The sequence below is a fragment of the Muscardinus avellanarius genome, assembly GCF_963383645.1.
Source record: "Muscardinus avellanarius genome assembly, chromosome: 10".
Lineage (NCBI taxonomy): Eukaryota > Metazoa > Chordata > Mammalia > Rodentia > Gliridae > Muscardinus > Muscardinus avellanarius.
This window is the reverse complement of record NC_137796.1, coordinates 62,285,469-62,305,640: the sequence shown is the minus strand read 5'-3', so window position 1 is coordinate 62,305,640 and position 20,172 is coordinate 62,285,469. Positions and strand designations below refer to the sequence as shown.

The 20,172-nt window shown below is 49.8% G+C and overlaps 1 protein-coding gene across 1 annotated transcript in view; it reads left to right on the top strand.

Moving 5' to 3' along the window:
- Positions 1-1,015: 1,015 nt before the first annotated feature.
- Positions 1,016-20,172, top strand: part of LRRC4B (leucine rich repeat containing 4B) — a gene marked incomplete at both ends in the record, with an annotated part of 32,721 nt that continues 13,564 nt past the window's right edge. The window contains one exon of the mRNA XM_080702543.1: positions 1,016-1,312. Coding sequence (XP_080558669.1) covers positions 1,016-1,312 — 297 coding nt within the window. The remainder of the gene's footprint in view (positions 1,313-20,172) is intronic.

Sequence of the window (20,172 nt, the reverse complement as noted above, 5' to 3'; positions counted from 1 at the left end):
CAGCAGCCATTACTGTTATTTCTGCCCTCGTTGTTATTCTTATCAGGAGCCCCTCCTCCTCGCCTCTCTGTGCCTATGGAATCATGGGGGACAGAGTGGAGAGGTTTGGCAGTGACTTCTCAGAGGACCCGACTCCTCTCCCCAAACTCAAGAGCAGGGTCCCCACCCCCTCCTCACCAACTCCTAGCACTGTCCTGCGGCAGCTGCTGGCAGGGGGCCCACCAGAGGCCACCTCTGCCGGGACACCTGCAGTCTCAGGGCACATGGTGGCTGCTGGTGGCCTCCCATCTGCGCTGCCTCCCAGGCCCCACGCAGCCTGCATCTCCTCCCTCCCCTGCCCTCGGACTAAAGTCCCTGAAGCTGCCATGGGGCCTACAGCGCTGGGCAGGCCGGGCCGTCAGTGATGGAGGGGTGGGCGGCCGGTATGCAGGGGGAGGGTCCGCCACATGGTTGGCTGAGGATGGGTTTGGGGTCTGTGTCTGTAACCGTCCTGTAAGGGGAGGCCCAGGGAGAAGACAGAGGCTAGGACTCACCTCCCTGGAACCTGGGTGGCTGACCCGAACTGCCTGGGCCTGCCTCTATCTCCCTCTCTCTCTCTCTGTCTCTCTTTCCACCTCCCCTGCCTGTCCCTTGCTCAGTCTCTATCTATTCATTTACCTTTTGAAAACCATGCAAAGACTTGTATTTTCAGTCTGGCTGACTTCTCTGTTCAGTGACCTTGGGCCGGAGCCTCCTCTCCCCACTCCCGGCCTCAGTTTTCTCTTCTGCAGAATGGACACAAACCCTTTCTCCCTGGGAGAGGATGAGATGGTGCAGGGCAGGGTCTGGCCAGCCCTCCTCTCCACCACCCTCTGTCTGTCTGTCCGTCCCTGTCCCGTCAGGCCTGGGAGCGAGGCAAAGAGGCCCTGATGGTTACCCGGGGTTTGGGGAGTCCCCTGTCCCACACTGACCCTCTTTCTCCCCTCTCTCCCCTCTCGCAGCCCCCCAGCGTCCACGCGGAGCATGAACATTGAGGATGGCGTGTGCCCGCGGCTCCCCGTGCCCCCCGCTGCCTCCCGGTAGGATGTCCTGGCCCCACGGGGCACTACTCTTCCTCTGGCTCTTCTCCCCACCCCTGGGGGCCGGTGGGGGCGGCGTGGCCATCACATCAGCAGCTGGAGGGGGCTCCCCACCGGCCACCTCCTGCCCAGCCGCCTGCTCCTGCAGCAACCAGGCCAGCAGGGTGATCTGCACACGGAGAGAGCTGGCCGAGGTCCCAGCCAGCATCCCTGTCAACACGCGGTACCTGAACCTGCAAGAGAACGCCATCCAGGTGAGCCCCGGGGGAGGCATGCAGGTGGTGGCCGGCCCGCCTCTCTTTCTAGCCGGCCTCAGCCTCCCTCCCATCCCAGAGCTCTGGGCGGCTCCTCCCCGGCCCTTCTGGTCCACCCCCTCTGCACCTGAGACATGCAGCTTTTACTGTATTAGCACAGAGGCTTCCACGCCGTGGGGGACACACTGCAGCGCCCTCAGCCGTCCTTCCACGGGGATCTCTGTGCCCCTGCGCCCTGGCATGGCCTCAGGCACGACTCTGAGCCCCAATTTCTTCCTTGGAAAATGAGGACAAGATCCCCTGTTTGCGGGGCTGCTGTGCGGTGGATGGGCCTCTTCCCGGCCAAAGGTTTAGGGTTGGTTCTGCCGCGGTTACGGAAGTCGCATCTATTGTCACGGCTGTGTGATGCAGGGCCGACATTCCCGTTTTCCAGGGTCGGTGGGAGAGCTGGGCAGCTGGCATGGTTTGGGCACGTGGCTGGGGCTGGGGCAGTGGCCGTCTGATTAGTGGTGGCTGTGATAAAGATAGGCTGTGAAGGGTGCTTTGCGGGACAGAGCTGTGCTGTTCCCAAGCAGAGTTTCTCAGCCCCTGCTCCGGTGGGGTAGCGTTTGTGACCAAATGGTCCTGTGTTGTGCGGTGGAGGCGGGGCTGTGCTGGGCACTCAGGAGGTGTTTTGCAGCATTGCTGACCACTAGATGCCAGTAGCACCCTGCCCTGGGCGCCAAAAATGTCTCCGGAAGTTGCTAGGTATTCTCACACCTGGATATAAACCACTCACCCCTGTTTTAAAGGTATTTGGTCAATTCCCTGGCCCCAAGCAGGTCTCCTCCGACCCAGTAGGGAGAGAGTAGGGCTCCCATAGCCAAGGGGTCAACAGCCCCCATCTGACGGTCCTGGAGAGCCAGACTAGGAGGGCCAGAAGAGATCCCTTAGCCCTTCCTGGGTCCAACCCAGGTACTTGGGAGGCTGAGATAGGAAGGTCACAGGTTTAAGGCCAGCCTCAGCAATTTAGCAAGACGCTGTTTCCAAAGGAAAAATAAAAAGGGCTGGGGTGCAGCTCAGAGGCTGAAGGCCCTGGGTCATCCCAGCCCCGCTCCTGAGGAATTGCCTTGTGACCAGGTCCACCTCCAGGCACAGGTGACGCCCCTGCTGGTCTGCTTTGACTCCACCCCCTCAGGGCTGAGCTGGCCCTGGCCAACAGGATGCCCATTCTCCATCACACCAGACCCCTTCCCTATCCTGTGTGCTCATTCAGGTGACAGCCAACAGACACCACAGCCCGGCTCAGCACCAAGCCTGCTTCTAAGTGATAAGCACGGCAGGCCCAGCCCGCCCCTGCCCCGGGGCAGTGGAAGGGGAAGATGCCACAGGAAGAAATGACAGGCAAACAGACTGGATGGTGCACTGGGGACAAATGCCTTAGAGAAGCGGAAGCCGAGATGAGAGGGACGTGGGAGTGCCGGGGAGTGTCTGCAAGGAGGTGGCAGGCTGTGTCCACTCACCAGCCGCCTGGAGAGCCTCTCCTCTGGGGAGCCCGGGGGTTAATTTGGTCCCACAAACATCTTCTGAGTGCCACCAGCAGACAGTGTGTTAATTCATTTCAAAGCCACACACAGGTTTGTGCATCCGTACAACCACCAAAATGGTCATTGTTAAGGAATGAAAAGCACGGATAGAAATCCGAACGCATGCCGGGCCTGGTGGCACATGCCTCTAACCCTAGTACTTGGGAGGCTGAGACAGGAGGATCGCAGGTTCAAGACCAGCCTCGATAACTTAGTGAGGCCCTTCGCAACTCAGTGAGACCTTGTTTCAAAAATAAAAAAAGACTGCCGGGCGTGGTGGCGCACGGTTGTAATCCCCGCGCTTGGGAGGCAGAGACAGGAGGATGGCGCTGGTTTGAAGCCAGCCTCTCTGGCTTAAGAGATCCTGTTTCCAAATTTTAAAAAATATAAAAATGGGTCTGGGAGTGTAGCCCGGAGGTAGAGGGGTTTCCAGGAACCCCAGTACCACAAAAAATAAAATTAAATTTTAAAAAAACTAAAATATAGGTCTGGCTGGGATATAGCTTGAAGGTACAATACTCCTGGATTCCATCTCCAGTACTGAAAAAAATAAATAAAAATAAAAAAGGACCGGGGTCCTAGCTTGGAGGTAGAATACTCCTGGGTTCAATCCCTGGTACTAAAAAATTAAAAAAATTAAAAATAAATTTTTCCCAATGGAAAAAAAAATAGAAAAGAAAATCACTCCAGTCCCACCACCTAGATATAAATAACTACTGTTTACATTTCATTTCATTTTATTTATTTCTGGCTCTTTTCTGTGCTTATATAAAAGCATTTAACTATTTATTACAGAATGAATACACAAGGTACAACCCTGTCGTCCCAGTATTTGGGAGGCTGAAACAGGAGGGTCACAGGTTCAAGGCCAGTCTCAGCAACTTAAGTGCAACCCAACAAGGCCTTGTTTCAAATAAATAAATAAATAAATAAATAAATAAATAAATAAATAAATATAGGGCTAGAAGTGTACCTCAGTGGTAGAACACTCCCCTATTCAATCTCCAGTACAAAGAAAGAAGAGAGGGGGGGGGAGGGAGATAGAAAGAAAGAAGACAGGAGAAAGAAGAAAGGAATGAAAAGATATGGAAGCAAAAACACAGAGACAAAAGCTTGCCATAGTCAGCACCCCAGTGACTCCTGGGGACTCTCCTGTGTAGCCACACTAAGCACATCCTCAGCAGGTGGGCAGGTGGGATGATTGCTTGTGTGTGTGTGTGTGTGTGTGTGGTACTGGGGATGGAACCCAGAGACTTTCTACCTCCGGGCTATACTCCCAGACCTATTTTTATATATTATTTTTTTTTAATTTGGAAACAGGATCTCATTAAGTTGCCGAGAGCCTCACTAAGTAGCTGAGGCTGGCTTCGAACCTGCGCGATCCTCCTGTCTCAGCCTCCCAAGCGCGGGGATTACAAACGTGCGCCACCACGCCCAGCTGGCTGGCGGATTTTTTTGTTTTGTTTTGTTTTGTTTTTTTGGTTGTACTGGGGTTCCTGGAAGCCCTTCTACCTCCGGGCTACACTCCCAGACCTACCCAGATCTATTTTATATTTTATTTGGAAACAGGGTTTCTTAAGCCAGCGCGGCTGGCTTCGAACCTGCGCGATCCTCCTGTCTCTGCCTCCCAAGCGCGGGGATTACAAGTGTGCGCCACCACGCCCAGCTGCTTTTTTTTTTTTTTTAAGAAAAAAAAAAGAACCAAGCATGGTGGTGCACGCTTGTTATCCCAGGTACTTTGGAGGCCGAGGCAGGAGGATCACACGTTTGAGGTCAACCTGGGTAATTTAGCAAGATCCTGTCTCAAAATAAAATTTTTAAAAAAGGCTGGGGGTGTAGCTCAGTGGTAGAGTGCTTGCCTAGCATGTGTGAGGCCTGGGTTGGATCCCCAGCATCAAAGAAAATAGAAATAACACTATTTCTGAAACTGGTTTTTGGCACCCAGTAGCATAACCATGAATATCTTCCTCCACGCCACTAAATATTCTTCTCTGCTGTCATTTTCAGTGACTGCACTCCATTCCAGCATACGATGTCCTGTCGTTAAGAAGGGACCAGTTTTGTGCCCACCCAGGGATGCCAAAAAAAAAAAAAAAGAGAGAGAGAGAGAGAGAGAGAGAGAGACTAGTTAAGTGACAGGATGCCCATACATGGAGTACTACATAGTCATTAAAAACATTACCAGAATTGGGCGTGGTGGCTCATGCTTGTAATCTCAGGACCCTGGGAGGCTGAGACAGGAGGATCACAGGTTCCAGGACAGCCTCAGCGATTTAGTTAGGCTCTCCTTAACCTAGTGAGACCCTGTTTCCAAAACAAAAACGACAACAAACAAACAAACAAACAAAAGGGCTGGGGGCATTGCTCAGAGGTAGAATGTCCCTGGGCTCAATTCGTAATGCCACTCCAAAATATCAGGGAAGAGTTACTGGTCCCATCTCAGTCCCCGGTTCTGAGTGGATGTTAAGGGCATGGCAGTCGCTCTTCTTAGAGTCCCGGATTCTGCCCTTGGGGTGGACTCGCTGGGTCCTGGGGAAGACCAGAGGGGCACGCTTGCCTCATGGATCCTGGGTGTCGCACTCATTTAAGTACACACCCCCTCGCCCCCAAAACACACCCACCCAAGGCCCGGTGCCAGAGTGCCTGTAGGGAAAGGCTGGATGCTGGGGACTTGAGAGCCTCCGTCACCTGGCTCCGTATGTCTCCTTCTGTCCCCAGCACCTAGAACAGAGCCCGGCGAGTCCCGGTGCTCCGCAGATGTGGCGAAGGAGGGGCAGTGGCGGCAGAGCTCCTGCCGGGCATTTGGTAGAACCCTCCATTGGTGGGGTCCCCGCAGCTCCCTCCTGTGAGAACTAGGGGTGACTCAGAGCTTCCTATCACCCACTCCCAGACGCCCTCAGCCTGGGGTGCAGTGTGGACAGCCAGGACCACAAGGGACTCGTAGGTCCACTGAGCGCTGTCCTCTCTCTGGGATCTCGGCATCCACCTTTGATGGTGAGGCTGGGTGCAAAATGCCATTCTGTAACAAGACACGGACCATGGGTGGTCCCCACGGGCAGGATGAAGGATTGGGGCGGGGGGCACGCTGGGGACTGAACATCCTACTTTTGAGCTACACCCCAGCCCTATTGTATTTTATTATTTATTTATTTATTTATTTATTTATTTATTATTTGGTATATGTGCTGCCAAAGCGAGCGCTATTTATTTTGCAGTAGTAGGGATGGAACCCAGGGGCATTCTACCTCCAAGCTACACCCCCAGTCCTACTTTACTTTTTAATCTTTTTATTTTTTATTTTATTTATTTATTTTTTGAGGGTCTGGGGTGTGGAACCCAGGGGCATTCAACCTCCGAGCTACACCTCCTGCCCTATTTTTATTCTTTATTTTGAAACAGGGTCTCACTGAGTTGCAGAGGGCCTCACTAAGTAGCTGAGGCTGTCCGCGAACCGCGATCCTCTGGTCTCAGCCTCCCCAGTGCTGGGATTACAAACGTACACCCGGCTCCTATTTGATTTTTTTTTTTCTTTTGTGGGTTTGGGGATGGAACCCAGGGGCATTTGACCTCCAAGCTACACCCTCAACCCTATTTTTTATTCTTTTATTTTGAAACAGGGTCTCACTGAGTTGCAGAGGGCCTCACTAAGTAGCTGAGGCTGTCCGCGAACTGCGATCCCTTGGTCTCAGCCTCCCGAATGCTGGGATTACAAGCGTGCGACACCACGCCCGGCACTGCATGTGTTTTGTTTATTTAAAAATATAATTTTTTTATTTTGAAACAAGGTCTCCCTAAATTGCGGAGGCCCTCACTAAGCTGCTGAGACTGGCTGTGAACCTGCGCTCCTCCTGTCTCAGCCTCCCCAGCACTGGGAATCTCAAGGCAGAGGCCCAGAAGCTCTCCTCCCTCCCTCCCACCTTCCGGTCCCAGGGTCACTCGGGCCAGGTCACAGGCCACCGGCCCCTGCAGAGGGCAGCTGGGGGAGTAGGGTGGACTCTGCCTCCGAAGGGCTTGGGCCTGCAGTCCCGAATCCTCTGCCACTGCCAGGGCTGGGCACTGGGTCCCCGTGGGCATCCCCTCTCTCCCCCAGGCCTCCTGCCACGGCCCTCCGGCTTGTGTTTACTGTGGATCTTTCTGCCTGTGTGCGTTTTGCAGAATGCTTATTGTTGCCTTGTGAGCGTGTGTTTTTAATTTATGCAAATGAGGCTGTGTTTTAGATCGCTTCCTTTGTCTGGCAGTTTTCGCCCGGCCTGTGTCTCTGAGAGCCGCGCACGGCGCCGTGTGTGTGTGTGTGTGTGTGTGTGTGTGTGTGTGTGTGTGTCTACTTTGTGGCCTTGGCTGCTGCAGAAGGCTCCTTGATGATGGGCACCTGCCCTCCCCGCCTCCTTCTCACTTCCCCACCACAAAGCCACACTCAGGGCTCCTTTGGGAGCTGCGTGATCATTTATTTGAAATATAGACCCAGTGGGGATTGCTGGGTTATCGGATATTTATGCACTTAATTAAGCAAAGTACCACTGGGTCCCGCCACCTGGGGCTTTTAGCAGACTGTCCTGATCCCCCCAGGAGTCCACCAGGAGGTCGGATGGCCACGAGGTAGAGTTCTAAGATGCAAACCAACCCATCCTAAGGAAACAGTTTCAGAGTCGTGCTTAAGGATGTCCTGGCAGCAACAGTTAGACTGGTTAAGTGAACTATAGTACATTCTTATGACAAAATAGTATGCAGCTATTTAAGATGAAATTTAAAGCCAAGCACGGTGATGCACACTGCAATCCCAATACTTGGGAGACTGACATAGGAGGACCAAAGGTTTGAGGCCAGCCTCGGCAACTTAGCAATTCTCTCAGCAACCTAGTGAGACCCTGTTTCAAAACAAAACAAACAAGCCAGGCATGAAGGCACACCCTTGTAATCCCAGTACTTGGGAGGCTGAGACAGGAGGATCGCGGTTCTTGGCCAGCCGCAGCTACTTAGCGAGGCTCTTTGCAACTCAGTGAGACCCTGTTTCAAAATAAAGAATAAAAATATCCAGCTGGGGGTGTAGCTCAGAGGTAGACTGCCCCTGGGTTTAATCCCCAGCACCACACACACACACACAAATTTTTTTGAAAAGTCTGGGGGGGCTGGGTGTAGTGGCATATGCTTATAATCCCAGTACGTGGGAGGTTGAGACAGGAGGATCTCAGGTTTGAGGACAGCCTCAGCAACATAGTGAGACTCTCATCAACCTGGTGAGACCCTGTTTCCAAATGAGAAATAAAAATAGGGCTGGGGTGTAGCTTAGGGGTAGAATGCCTCTAGGTTCATTTTCCATCACCACAAACGAGAGAGGGGGACTAGAGGTATAGCTTGGAAGTAGGATGCTTCTGAGCTCAATCTCTAGTAATATTAAAATAAAGAAATAAAAAGATGGAGTTTAGCCAGGTGGGCATGGTGGCACGTGCCTGTAATCCCAGTACTTAGGAGGCTGAGACAGTAGGATCGCAGGCTTGAGGCTAGCCTATGTAACTTAGTGAGACTCTATTTCCAAATAAAAAATAAAACAGGGCTGGATATGTGGCTTGGAGGTAGAATGACCCTGGGTTTAGTCTCCAGCATACCTTTCCCCCCAAAAAGATAGAATTTAGGAAAATATTGGACAACATAGGGAAATGTTGAAAGCATTACACTGAGCTTTCAAAGGATGCAAGTGGGAGCTCCATTTTATTTTGGTAATAGGGTTCGAACCCAGGGTGCTGGGTGCTTTATCAATGAGCGCCTGCGCATGCGCTCGCCCTCTTCTCCCCCCACCCCCTACATATAATTGAACCCAGGAAATTCTACGTCAGCTACATTCCCAGACCTATTTTTATTCTTTTTTTTTTTTTTTTTGGTGGTACTAGGGATTGAACATAGGGGCATTCTACCTCTGAGCTACATCCACAGCTCCATGTTTTATTCTTTATTTTTAAACAGGGTCTCACTCATTTCTGGAGGGCCTCATTAAGTAGCTGAGGCCATGAACCTGCGATCCTCCTGCCTCAGCCTCCCAAGTACTGGGATTACAAGTGTGTGCTACCACAACCGGATTTATTCTTTATTTTTGAAAAATGGTCTAAGGAGGGCCTCACTAAGTAGCTGCGGCTGGCTGCAAACCTGCGATCCTCCTGTCTCAGCCTCCCAATCACTGGGATTACAAGTGTGCGCCTCCACGCCCGGCTTTATTTTGAGATAGGGTTTCATTGAGTTGCCCAGACTGGCCTCAAACTGATGATCTTCCTATTTTCTTTCTTTCTCTCCTTCTTTCTTTCTTTCTTTCTTTTCTTTTTTTTTTTTTTTGTGGTACTGGGGGTGGAACCCAGAGGTTTTCTACCTCCGGGCTATACTCCTAGACCTATTTTATATTTTATTTGGAAACAGGGTCTCACTAAGTTGCTGAGAACCTCACTAAGTAGCTGAGGCTGGCTTCGAACCCGTGCGATCCTCCTGTCTCAGCCTCCCAAGCGCGGGGATTACAAGCGTGCGCCACCACGCCCGGCTTATTTTCATTTCTTCGGTACTAGGATCACAGGCATATGCCTGGACAATTTATTTTAAAAACTTAATTTTTTTCTTTTGCAGTACTGGGGTTGGAACCCAGGGCTATACTCCCAGCCCTTTTTTTTTTTTTTTTTTGGTGGTACTGGGGTTCCTGGAAGCCCTTCTACCTCCGGGCTACACTCCCAGATCTATTTTTACATTTTTATTTGGAAACAGGGTCTCCTAAGCCAACGCGCGTGGCTGGCTTCGAACCTGCGCGATCCTCCTGTCTCCGCCTCCCAAGCGCGGGGATTACAAGTGTGCGCCACCACGCCCGGCCCAGCCCTATTTTTTATTCTTTATTTTGAAACAGAGTCTCACTGAGTTGCAAAGGACCTCACTAAGTAGCTGAGGCTGTCCGCTAACCACGATCCTTGGGTCTCAGCCTCCCGAGTGTTGAGATTACAAGCGTGCACCACCACACCCGGCAGTATTTATTTATTTATTTATTTATTTATTTATTTATTTATTTATTTATATTTTTGTGGTGCTGAGGATTGAACTCAGGAAGACTACCTCCACGCTATGCCCCAGCCCTATTTTTTTTTCTTTTCAGTATTGGGGATGGAACCCAGGAGCATTCTACCTCTGAGCTATACCCCCAGTCCTATTTTCTATTCTTTATTTTGAAAAAGGGTCTCACTGAGTTGCAGAGCGCCTCACTAAGTAACTGTGCTGTATGCGAACCGCGATCCTCTGGTCTCAGCCTCCCGAATGCTGAGATTACAAGCGTGCGCCACCACACCCAGCCTATTTTTATTTTTATTTATTTATTTATTTATTTATTTATTTATTTATTTATTTATTTTTTGGTGGTACTGGGGGTGGAACCCAGGGGCTTTCTACCTCCGGACTATACTCCCAGACCTATTTTTATATTTTATTTGGAAACAGGGTCTCACTAAGTTGCTGAGAGCCTCACTCAGTAGCTGAGGTTGGCTTCGAACCTGTGCAGTCCTCCTGTCTCAGCCTCCCAAGCGCGGGGATTACAGGTATGTGCCACCACGCCCGGCTTATTTTTATTTTGAAACAGCATCTCACTAGGTTGATGAGAGTCTCATTACTTGCTAAAGCTGGCCTTGAACCTGCAATCCTGGGATTGCAGTACTGGGATTACTGGCATGTGCCACCACTCCCAGTTATAATAATTCTTTTAAAAGGTTAAGGGAGGTGGGCATGGTAGCCTGTCTCTACAGGTTCGAGGTCAGCCTCAGCAATTTAGCTAGGCGATCAGAAAGTTAGCAAGGCATTGTTAAGAATAAACAAGAAAATAGGGTTGGGAGTGTAGCTCCATGGTAGAAAGTCCCTGGGTTCAATCCTCAGTAACCCCTCCAGAAAAGAAAAGAAGAGAAAAGAAAAATGTAACACTGAGCTTTCAAAGAACACAAATAGGAGCTCTGATTTATTTTTAAAAATTAGTGATGAGCCGGGCGTGGTGGCGCACGCTTGTAATCCCCGCGCTTGGGAGGCGGAGACAGGAGGATCGCGCAGGTTCGAAGCCAGCCTCAGCTACTTAGTGAGGCTCTCAGCAACTCAGTGAGACCCTGTTTCCAAATAAAATATAAAGTGGGTCTGGGAGTATAGCCCGGAGGTAGAAAGCCCCTGGGTTCCACCCCCAATACCATAAAAAAAAATTAATGATGATTTTTTTTTGTACAAGGCCAGGGGACAACCAGGAAATATTAACAGTGCCTCTCTCCTTGCCCAGTGATAGAGTTATGGGGAATACTTGATTTTTTCTTTATGTTTTCTTTATTCTCTAATTCTTTTTCACTGAGAGCCATTAATGCTTCTTGTAATCAGGACATATTAAACCTAAAAATAATAAGCACGAAATGTTATGCAAGCTGGGGAAAAAGAAAGAAAAAAAAACACCTGTCCTGGGATTTGCTCACCTTTCCCTGGAGGAGGTCAGACGTGGAAACTGAGGCTCAGGGGGGCTTTGATGACAGGGTCAGCCAGTGAGCTGTGGCCCCCCTAGGCTGCTCCCGCTCCTCAGGAGTCAGTGTGAAGAAACCAGGTCTAGACAGCCACAGTGTGCGGCGTTGGGAATGAAAACCCGCCGTAAATAGGAAGCCACCGTCGCACACCACCGAGGGAAACGCCGGACAAGGCATGTGCCTGTGTGTGTGCATGTGTGTACTACCAGGGACTGGACCCCAAGGCCATTCTGCCTCTGAGCTACACCCCCAGCCTTGCTTTATTTTTATTTTGAAAGAGGGTCTCCCTGGGCTGCTGAAGAGTCTCACTTACTTGCTGAGGCCGTCCTCGAACCCGAAATATTCTTCTCTTAGCCTCCCAAGTACTGGGATTACCAGTGTGCACCACCATGCCTGGCTCTAGACATGGTTTTGTGACTACCCACTAGTTGGAGTTTTTCTAGATGGCGGATCCCCTCAGTCAGTGTAGAACACAGAGACATTTCCCAGTTAGAACTTTTTTTTTTTTTTTTTTGCAATACTGGGGATGGAACTCAGGGGCATTGTACCTCTGAGCTACACCCTAGCCCTATTTTTATTCTTCTTCTTCTTTTTTTTTTTTTGGCAGTACTGGGGGGTGGAACCCAGGGGCATTGTACCTCTGAACTATACCCCCAACCCTATTTATTATTATTATTTTTTTATTATTATTATTTATTAATTTTGCAGTACTCAGGGGCATTGAACCTCTGAGCTACACCCCCAGCCCTATTTTTTAGTCTTTTTTTTTTTTTTTTTGGTGGTACTGGGGTTCCTGGAAACCCTTCTACCTCCGGGCTACACTCCCAGACCTATTTTATAATTTAATTTGTTAACAGGGTCTCTTGAACCAGCACGGCTGGCTTCGAACCTGAGCGATCCTCCTGTCTCCGCCTCCCAAGCGCGGGGATTACAAGCGTGGGATTACAAGCGTGCGCCGCCACGCCCGGCTAGTCTTTCTAGCTTTTAAACCGGGTCTCACTGAGTTGCGGAGGGCCGCGCTAAGTAGCTGAGGCTGTCCTTGAACCGTGATCCTTCTCTCAGCCTCCCAGATGCTGGGATTACAAGCGTGCGCCACCACGCCCAGCCTATTTTTTATTCTTTATTTTGAAACAGGGTCTCACTGAGTTGCAAAGGGCCTCTCTAAGTAGCTGAGGCTGGCTGTGCCACGATCTTCCTGTCTCAGCCTCCCAAATGCTGGGATTACAAGCATGCGCCAACATGCCCGGCAGTTAGAACCTTTAAAAGAAGAAAATGAGACCCTCAGCCCGTTAGTGAGACCTTGTTTCAAAATAAAAAATAAACCAAGCATGGCGGTGCACACTTGTAATCCCAGTGCTTGGGAGGCTGACACCAGAGGATCACAGGCTCAACTTAGTGAGAATCTGTTTCAAAAAAATAAAGAAGCGAGGCGTGGTGGCACACGCTTATAATCCCAGTGCTTGGGAGACTGAGACAGGAGGATTGCAGGTTCGAGGCCAACCTCAGCTACTAAGTGAAACCTTGTTTTAAAATGAAGAATAAAAAACAGGGCTGGGGGAATAGCTAGAGGTAGAATGCCCCCTGGGTGCCATCCCCAGTAACTAACACGCACGCACGCACGCACACACCCTCGGGCCACGGCACCTCTTCCTCAGGTGTCCTCCACTGTCTCCTGCCATTCCATCTTCTGGGACATTCTTCCACTCCCTCTCCTGTTCACCTAGTCAGCACCAGGGTTTTACCAAGTATGAGAGACAGCTGAAATTAGACTCTCGGCCTTGCTGCCTCCTGGCAGAGTTGTCGCCAGCACATTATTGGAGCTGTCTGGGCCTCAGTTTCCTTGTGGGTGAAATGGGGACAATGACAGTCCACCCATCACAGAGTCGCAGAGAACTCTGACTCCTCCATTTTTTTGAACACGAAGTGTGCCGAGACGCTGGGTGCAGTGACGCCTACCTTTAATCCCAGTACCTGGGAAGCTGAGACAGGAGGATTGCAGGTTGGAGGCCAGCTTCAGCAACTCAGAGAGGCTCTCAGAAACTTAGTGGGACCTCGTTTCAAAATTAAAAAATAGAAATAGGCTGGGAATGTAACTCAGAGGCAGAAGGCCCCTGTAGTCAATCCCCAGCGTCACACCAAAATAAAAAGACTGCTGAGAGCCGGGCGTGGTGGCGCACACTTGTAATCCCAGTACTTGGGAGGCTGAGACAGGAGGATCACAAGTTCGAAGCCAGCCTCAGCTACTTAGTGAGACCCTGTTTCCAAATAAAATATAAAATAGGTCTGGGAGTGTAGCCTGAAGGTAGAAAGCCACTGGGTTCCACCCCCAGTACCACCAAAAAATAAGAGTGCTGAGGGCCACTGCCCGCAGGGGGCAGCAGGTAGGTGAGGCCTTGGCTGGGGTCGGGGCAGGGCACGCTGAGGTGGACCTGTGTCAGGAGGGAGCGATGGCGGGGCGCAGGCGCACCCCACCGGCCCGCAGGGCCCCAAGCTGGCTGACTGCGCCGCGCCGTCCTCTCCGTCACCGCTGAGCCCGGCATGGCCACAGAGCCTGAAACACTAGAGGTGCCCAAACCCACTGTCAGGTGGACCAGTTGGCAACCTCAGGAGAGGGTGGCTACGATGGGAGGATTGCGGGTTCGAGGACAGCCTCAACAACCTAGAGACCCTGTTTCAAATTTTTAAAAAGAGCCGGGGGTGGAGGGAGCGCCGAAGTAGAATGTCCCGGGGTTCAATCCTCAGGAAAAAGAAGCAACTGGAGGAGGAGGGGCCGGCCTCCCTAAGTGAGGCGATGCGCATGCCCAGCGCTCACAGCGGCCCCAACGCGGCCACCAGGGCATCCTGCAGCCAGGCAGGTCCCTGCTGAGCCCAAGAGGACAGGGGAGAAACGTGAGGAGTCGTCATAAAAATAATAATAATAATAATTCGAGTGGAAAAGAACAATCTACTTGATATTTAAATGTAAGAATTAAGGGACACGCCCCCATTTAGCTTACTAAAATTTTGTTACCGGTTCATTACATTCAAAACATATAAAAGCAATTTATCTTAATAGCATTAAGACAAACAGTTCACTTAATCATTTTCCTACCACAGTTAAATTTTTAATAAAGGATTTCTTGACAGTTTATTTTCTTAAAAGCCTGGGCAGAACACAGTGGTGGGTTTTTTTTTTCTTTTTAAATTTTTATTTATTTATTTATAAATTTATTTATTTTTGTGGCACTGAGCTATACCCCCAGCCCTATTTTTTAATTCTTTCTTTCTTTCTTTCTTTCTTTCTTTCTTTCTTTCTTTCTTTCTTTCTTTTATTTGTATGTGTATGTGTATGTGGGGGTGGGGGTGGGTCTGGGGATGGAACCCAGGGGCATCTGATCTCCGAGCTACACCCACTGCCCTATTTTTTTATTCTTTACTTTGAAACCGGGTCTCACTGAGTTGCAAAGGGAGCAAACTAAGTAGCTGAGGCTGTCGGCAAACCACGATCCTGGGGTCTCAGCCTCCTGAATGCTGGGATTACAAGCGTGCACCACCATGCCCAGCTCTTATTCTTTATTTTGAAACAGGGTCTCACTAAATTGTGGAGTCCTCACTAAGTAGCTGAGGCTGGCCACAAACCGCGATCCTCCCATCTCAGCCTCTCAAGTACTGGGATTACAAAGGTGCGTCACCATGCCCGGCTTCTTTTTTACTTTTTCTTTTTTTTTCAGTTCTCTTGATAGTTACCTACCACAAATAAAGTATAAAGTCCCCAACAGAGGCCAAATTGCAGGATAAGCTGGATGTGGTGGTGCATACCTGTAGTCCCAGGACTTGTGAGGCAGAGACAGGAGGATTTCAATTTTGGGGCCAACCTCAGCAACTTAGTGAGACCTCATCAATCTAGCAAGACTCTGTTTCAAAATAAGAAAAAAAGGGCTAGGAGCCGGGCATGGCGATAAACATTTGTAATCCCAGTACTTGGGAGGCTGAGACACGAGGATCTCAGGTTCGCTGCCAGCCTCAGCTACTTAGTGAGGCCCTCCACAACTTCATGAGACCCTGTTTCAAAACAAAGAATAGCCGGGCGTGGTGGCACTAATCCCCGCCCTTGGGAGGCAGAGACAGGAGGATCACGCAGGTTCGAAGCCAGCTTCGCTGGCTTAAGAGACCCTGTTTCCAAAATAAAAATACAAAATAGGTTTGGGAGTGTAGCCCAGAAAAGGGTTTCCAGGAACCCCAGACCACCAAAACAAAAACAAAAACAATAAAAAACAAAGAATAAAAAGAAAAACAGAGCTGGGAATGTGGCTCAGAGGTTGAATGCCCCTGGGTTCAATCCCCACTAACCTATCACACACACTGGGCACGCACACACACGCACACACACACACACACACACACGCACACACGCAATCCTGAGTATATTAGTACATGACGATGCAGGAGTGAATGAGCCCCATAGTTGAGGAAGCACAGAAAACTTACCAGCAGCCTAAGTCTCTTGGTTTAGGGGGACAGATATGGTGGAGACCTCTGTGTGAGATTCAGGAGAAGCAGGCTTTGAGTGCTGGTTCGACTACTTTGGAGCTGTGAGATTGAGAACGAGTAACTTTACCTCTCTGAACCTTGGTTTCCTCAGCTGTAAACCATAAAATATGGGGGGGGGTGGATAAGAGCCTTATTTACTTACTTTTTTATTTATTTACTTTTTATTTTTTGGTACTGGGGATGGAGCCCAGGGGCATTCTACCTTTGGGCTACACCCCCAGCCCTATTTTTCATTTTTTATTTTGGAACAGGGTCTCACTGAGTTGCAAAGGGCCTCACTAAGGAGCTGAGATTGTCCTCGAATCGCGATTCTCCTGTCTCAGCCTCCCAAATGCTGGGATTACAAGCGTGCGCCACCACGCCCAGCTCAAGAACCGAGAGAGATAGAGATAGAGATAGAGATAGAGAGAGAGAGAAGGAAGAAGAAGAAGAAGAAGAAGAAGAAGAAGAAGAAGAAGAAGAAGAAGAAGAAGAAGAAGAGGAGGAGGAGGAGGAGGAGGAGGAGGAGGAGGAGGAGGAGGAGGAGGAGGAGGAGGAGGGGAGGAGGAGGAGGAGGAGGAGAGGAGGAGGAGGAGGAGAGGAGGAGGAGGAGGAGACGGGGAGAGGAGAGGAGAGGAGAGGAGAGGAGAGGAGAGGAGAGGAGAGGAGAGGAGAGGAGAGGGAAACATACCTGGGGATTGAATCCAGGGTTATTCTATCTCTGAACTACACCCCCAGCCTTATTTTACTTTTTTATCTGGGTCTCGCTAAATTGCCGAGACTGGACTTGAACCTTCAATCCTTCTGTTTTAGCCTCCCAAATTCTGGGATTACAGACACTGCACCCAGTTTGGAACCAGCCTTTTATTGCTTAGAAGGAAAATAAGGAATTGACTGTTTTTGATCATTAGGTATGAATATTACATTTTAAGAGTGACCTCTAAAAGAAGAGAAAATATATAAATCCTAAAATAATATAGAGGAGCTGGGCATGGTGGCACACGCTTGTAATCCCAGCATTTGGGAGGCTGAGACCAGAGGATCGCAGTTCCCAGACAGCCTCAGCTACTTAGTGAGGCCCTCCGCAACTCAGTGAGAACCAATTTCAAAATAAAGAATAATAATTTTTAAAAAAAATAGGGCAGGGGGTGTAGCTCAGAGGTCAAATGTCCCTGGGTTCCATTCCCAGACCCGCAAAAAATAATAATAATAAAATAAAATAATATAGAAGATAAATGAAATAAAAAGAAATTCAATAAAATACAAAAGATGAAAGGAAAGGGGAAAATATAGGCTACAAAAATCCCAACAAAGCTGGGCATGGTGGTGGATTACTGGGTGTAATCCCAGTACTTGGGAGGCTGAGACAGGAGTATCTGGGTTCGTGGCCAGCCTCAGCTACTTAATGAGGCCCTCTGTAACCTCTGTAACCTAGAGAGACCCTGCTTCAAAATAAAGAATAAAAAATCGGGCCAGGCGTGGTGGCGCACGCTTATAATCCTAGCATTCAGGAGGCTGAGACGGGAGGATTGCAGTTTGTGGACAGCTACTTAGTGAGGCCCTCCTCAATTTAGTGAGACCCTAATAAGAATAAAAAATAGGGCAGGGGGTGTAGCTCAGAGACTGAATGCCCCTGAGTTCCATCCCCAGATCCGCAATAAAATAAAATAAAATAAAATAAAATAAAATAAAATAAAATAGGTCTTGGGGTATAGCCTGGACATAGAAGGCCCTGACTTCCATTCCCAATATCACACACAAAAATAATCAAAAGAAGTTGGGTGTGCTGGCGCACGCTTGTAATCCCAGTACTTGAGAGGCTGAGACAGGAGGATTGAGGGTTTGCAGACAGCTTCAGCTACTTAGTGAGGCCCTCTGCAATTTAGTGAGATCTTGTTTCAAAATAAAAAATAAAAAATAGGGCTGGGAGCTGGGCATGATAGTGCACACTTGTAATCCCCATGCTTGGGAGGCGGAGACAGAAGGATCGTGCAGGTTCGAAGCCAGCCATGCTGGCTCAGAGACCCTGTTTCCAAATAAAAAAGTACAAAAATAGGTCTGGGAGTGTAGCCCGGAGGTAGAAGGGTTTCCAGGAGCCCCAGTACCACCAAAAAAAAAAAAAAAAAAATAGGGCTGGGGATGGGGATGTAGCTCAAAGGTAGAATGCCCCTGGGTTTCATTCCTAATACCACCAAAAAAAAAAAAAAAGCACAACAAATAGAAAGCATAAAATAATATTATTGGAATAACTCTAAATACATTAGTAATTATAATAAATGTAAATGGACTAAACTTCCAGTTCAAAAAAGCAGAGTTTCTTCTTTCTTTCTTCCTTCCTTCCTTCCTTTCTTTCTTTCTTTCTTGTACTGGGGATTGAACCTAGGGCTACCTCTAAACTCATTCTACCTCTAGGCTTCACTCCTAGCCCCATTTTATTTTATTTTTTATTTTGAAATAAGGTCTTGCTAAGTTCTTGAGGCTGGCCTTGAACTTGCAATTCTCCTTGTCTCAGCCTCAAGTACTAGGGTTCCAAGCTTGTACCAGGATGGCTCAGCTCATTGTAGGCAATTTGGACAACCAGTGTAGAGGACAGATGCTGGGGAAGAACCTAGAAGCCCAGAGAGAGGCCAAATAGTAATGACAATTATTACTAGCTGAATTAACAATTTAAGCTGGGTATGGTGGGATATGCTTGTAATCCCAGTACTTGGGAAGCTGTGACAGGAGAATTGCAGATTTAGTGAGGCCATCTGCGACTTAGTGAGATTATGTTTCAAAATAAAAGAATAAAATAGGGCTGAATGTGTAGCTCAGAGGTAGAACGCCCCTGTGTTCAATCCCTAGAACCACAAAAAGAAAGAAAAAAGTTAAAAGTAAATATTACCATGTACTTGTCAGGTCCCAGTCCTATTCTGAGCCACACTGTACCGTCAGAGCATTACAATCCCCCGTGGTATCTGTGAGGAAGGTGAGCTCGGAGAGGCTGGGCCAAGCCCAAGACCACACAGCTGGGCGTCAAAAAGCCAGGACTCTGCCGGGTGTGGTGGCGCACGCTTGTAATCCCCGCGCTTGGGAGGTGGAGACAGGAGGATCGCGCAGGTTCGAAGCCAGCCGTGCTGGCGTAAGAGACCCTCTTTCAAAAATATAAAATAGGTCTGGGAGTGTAGCCCGGAGGAACAAGGGCTTCCAGGAACCCCGGTACCACCAAAAAAAAAAAAAAAAAAAAAAAAAGCCAGGACTCGAACCCACCTCAACCCTTCCTTGCTGCATTGCTAGGAAGGTGTCCTGCAGAGACAAGGAGAGTGCACTGCAATCCTGCTCAGAATGAAGGGGCTTGCTGGGTGTGGTGGGGCACGCCTCTAATCCCAGTTCTTGGGAAGCTGAAACAGGAGGACCTCAGGTTCAAGGCCAGCCTCAGCAACTTAGTGAGATCCTGTTTTAAAAGAAAAAAGAAAATAGGGCTGAGGGTGTAGATCAGAAATGCCCCTGAGTTCTATTCCCAGTACCAAAGGGGGGGGGACCTCACTATTTGAAACAACCCAGGCTTCTCTTTGCAGCAACACCCCCACCCCATGGAGCACTCCAGGGACTCCCTCATCCCCCTTCATACACTCCCTTCCCACTGCAACCTGGATGAAGCCCATGGAGTGAGGAGACTCTTCTGGACCTGCTGTGTCACTGTCCTTTGCCCAGAGAGCCTTAGAGGTCAGCTGCGCAGGGCCGCCTGGCCGCCCTACTAGTCGCTAGGTCTCCTGGCCTCTGAAGTGGGGTGTGATGCTCACCTCCAGGGGTGTAAACAGGAGGAGTCCGGGCGTGCAGAAAGGAGGGCAAGGGCATTGGTGCTGTGCCACGGTCAGGCCCGGCTCTGCGCTTCCTGGGGGCATGTGCCTCCTGTGCCATCCCCTGTCTCAGAAACGGAAGCCCAGCACCACCTGCCTGGCAGACCCGGGAGAGGAGGAGCTGGAGGTGCAAACACAGACCGCCAGCCCAGGACCCGGCATCGCCGCCTGCACTCATGCTGAGGAAACCACACGGACTGCCCGGGGTCTTCGCAACATGCTCCCCGTTGACATTGTGACGCCCTTCCACAGATGCCAGCCGCTTGCCACGCTTGTGGATGAGCGAGAGCATGTAGAGGCCTTCGGGCTGGGCCAGGAGGGCAAGCAGGAGCTTTCCAGGTAGATGAAAGGAAAGGGTGTCCGGAGCAGAGGCGGAGTGCCGGTGAGGCAGCCTGGCGCTCGCTGGGCGCTGTGTATCTAGAGACAGGGTAGCAAGAGGGAGGCAG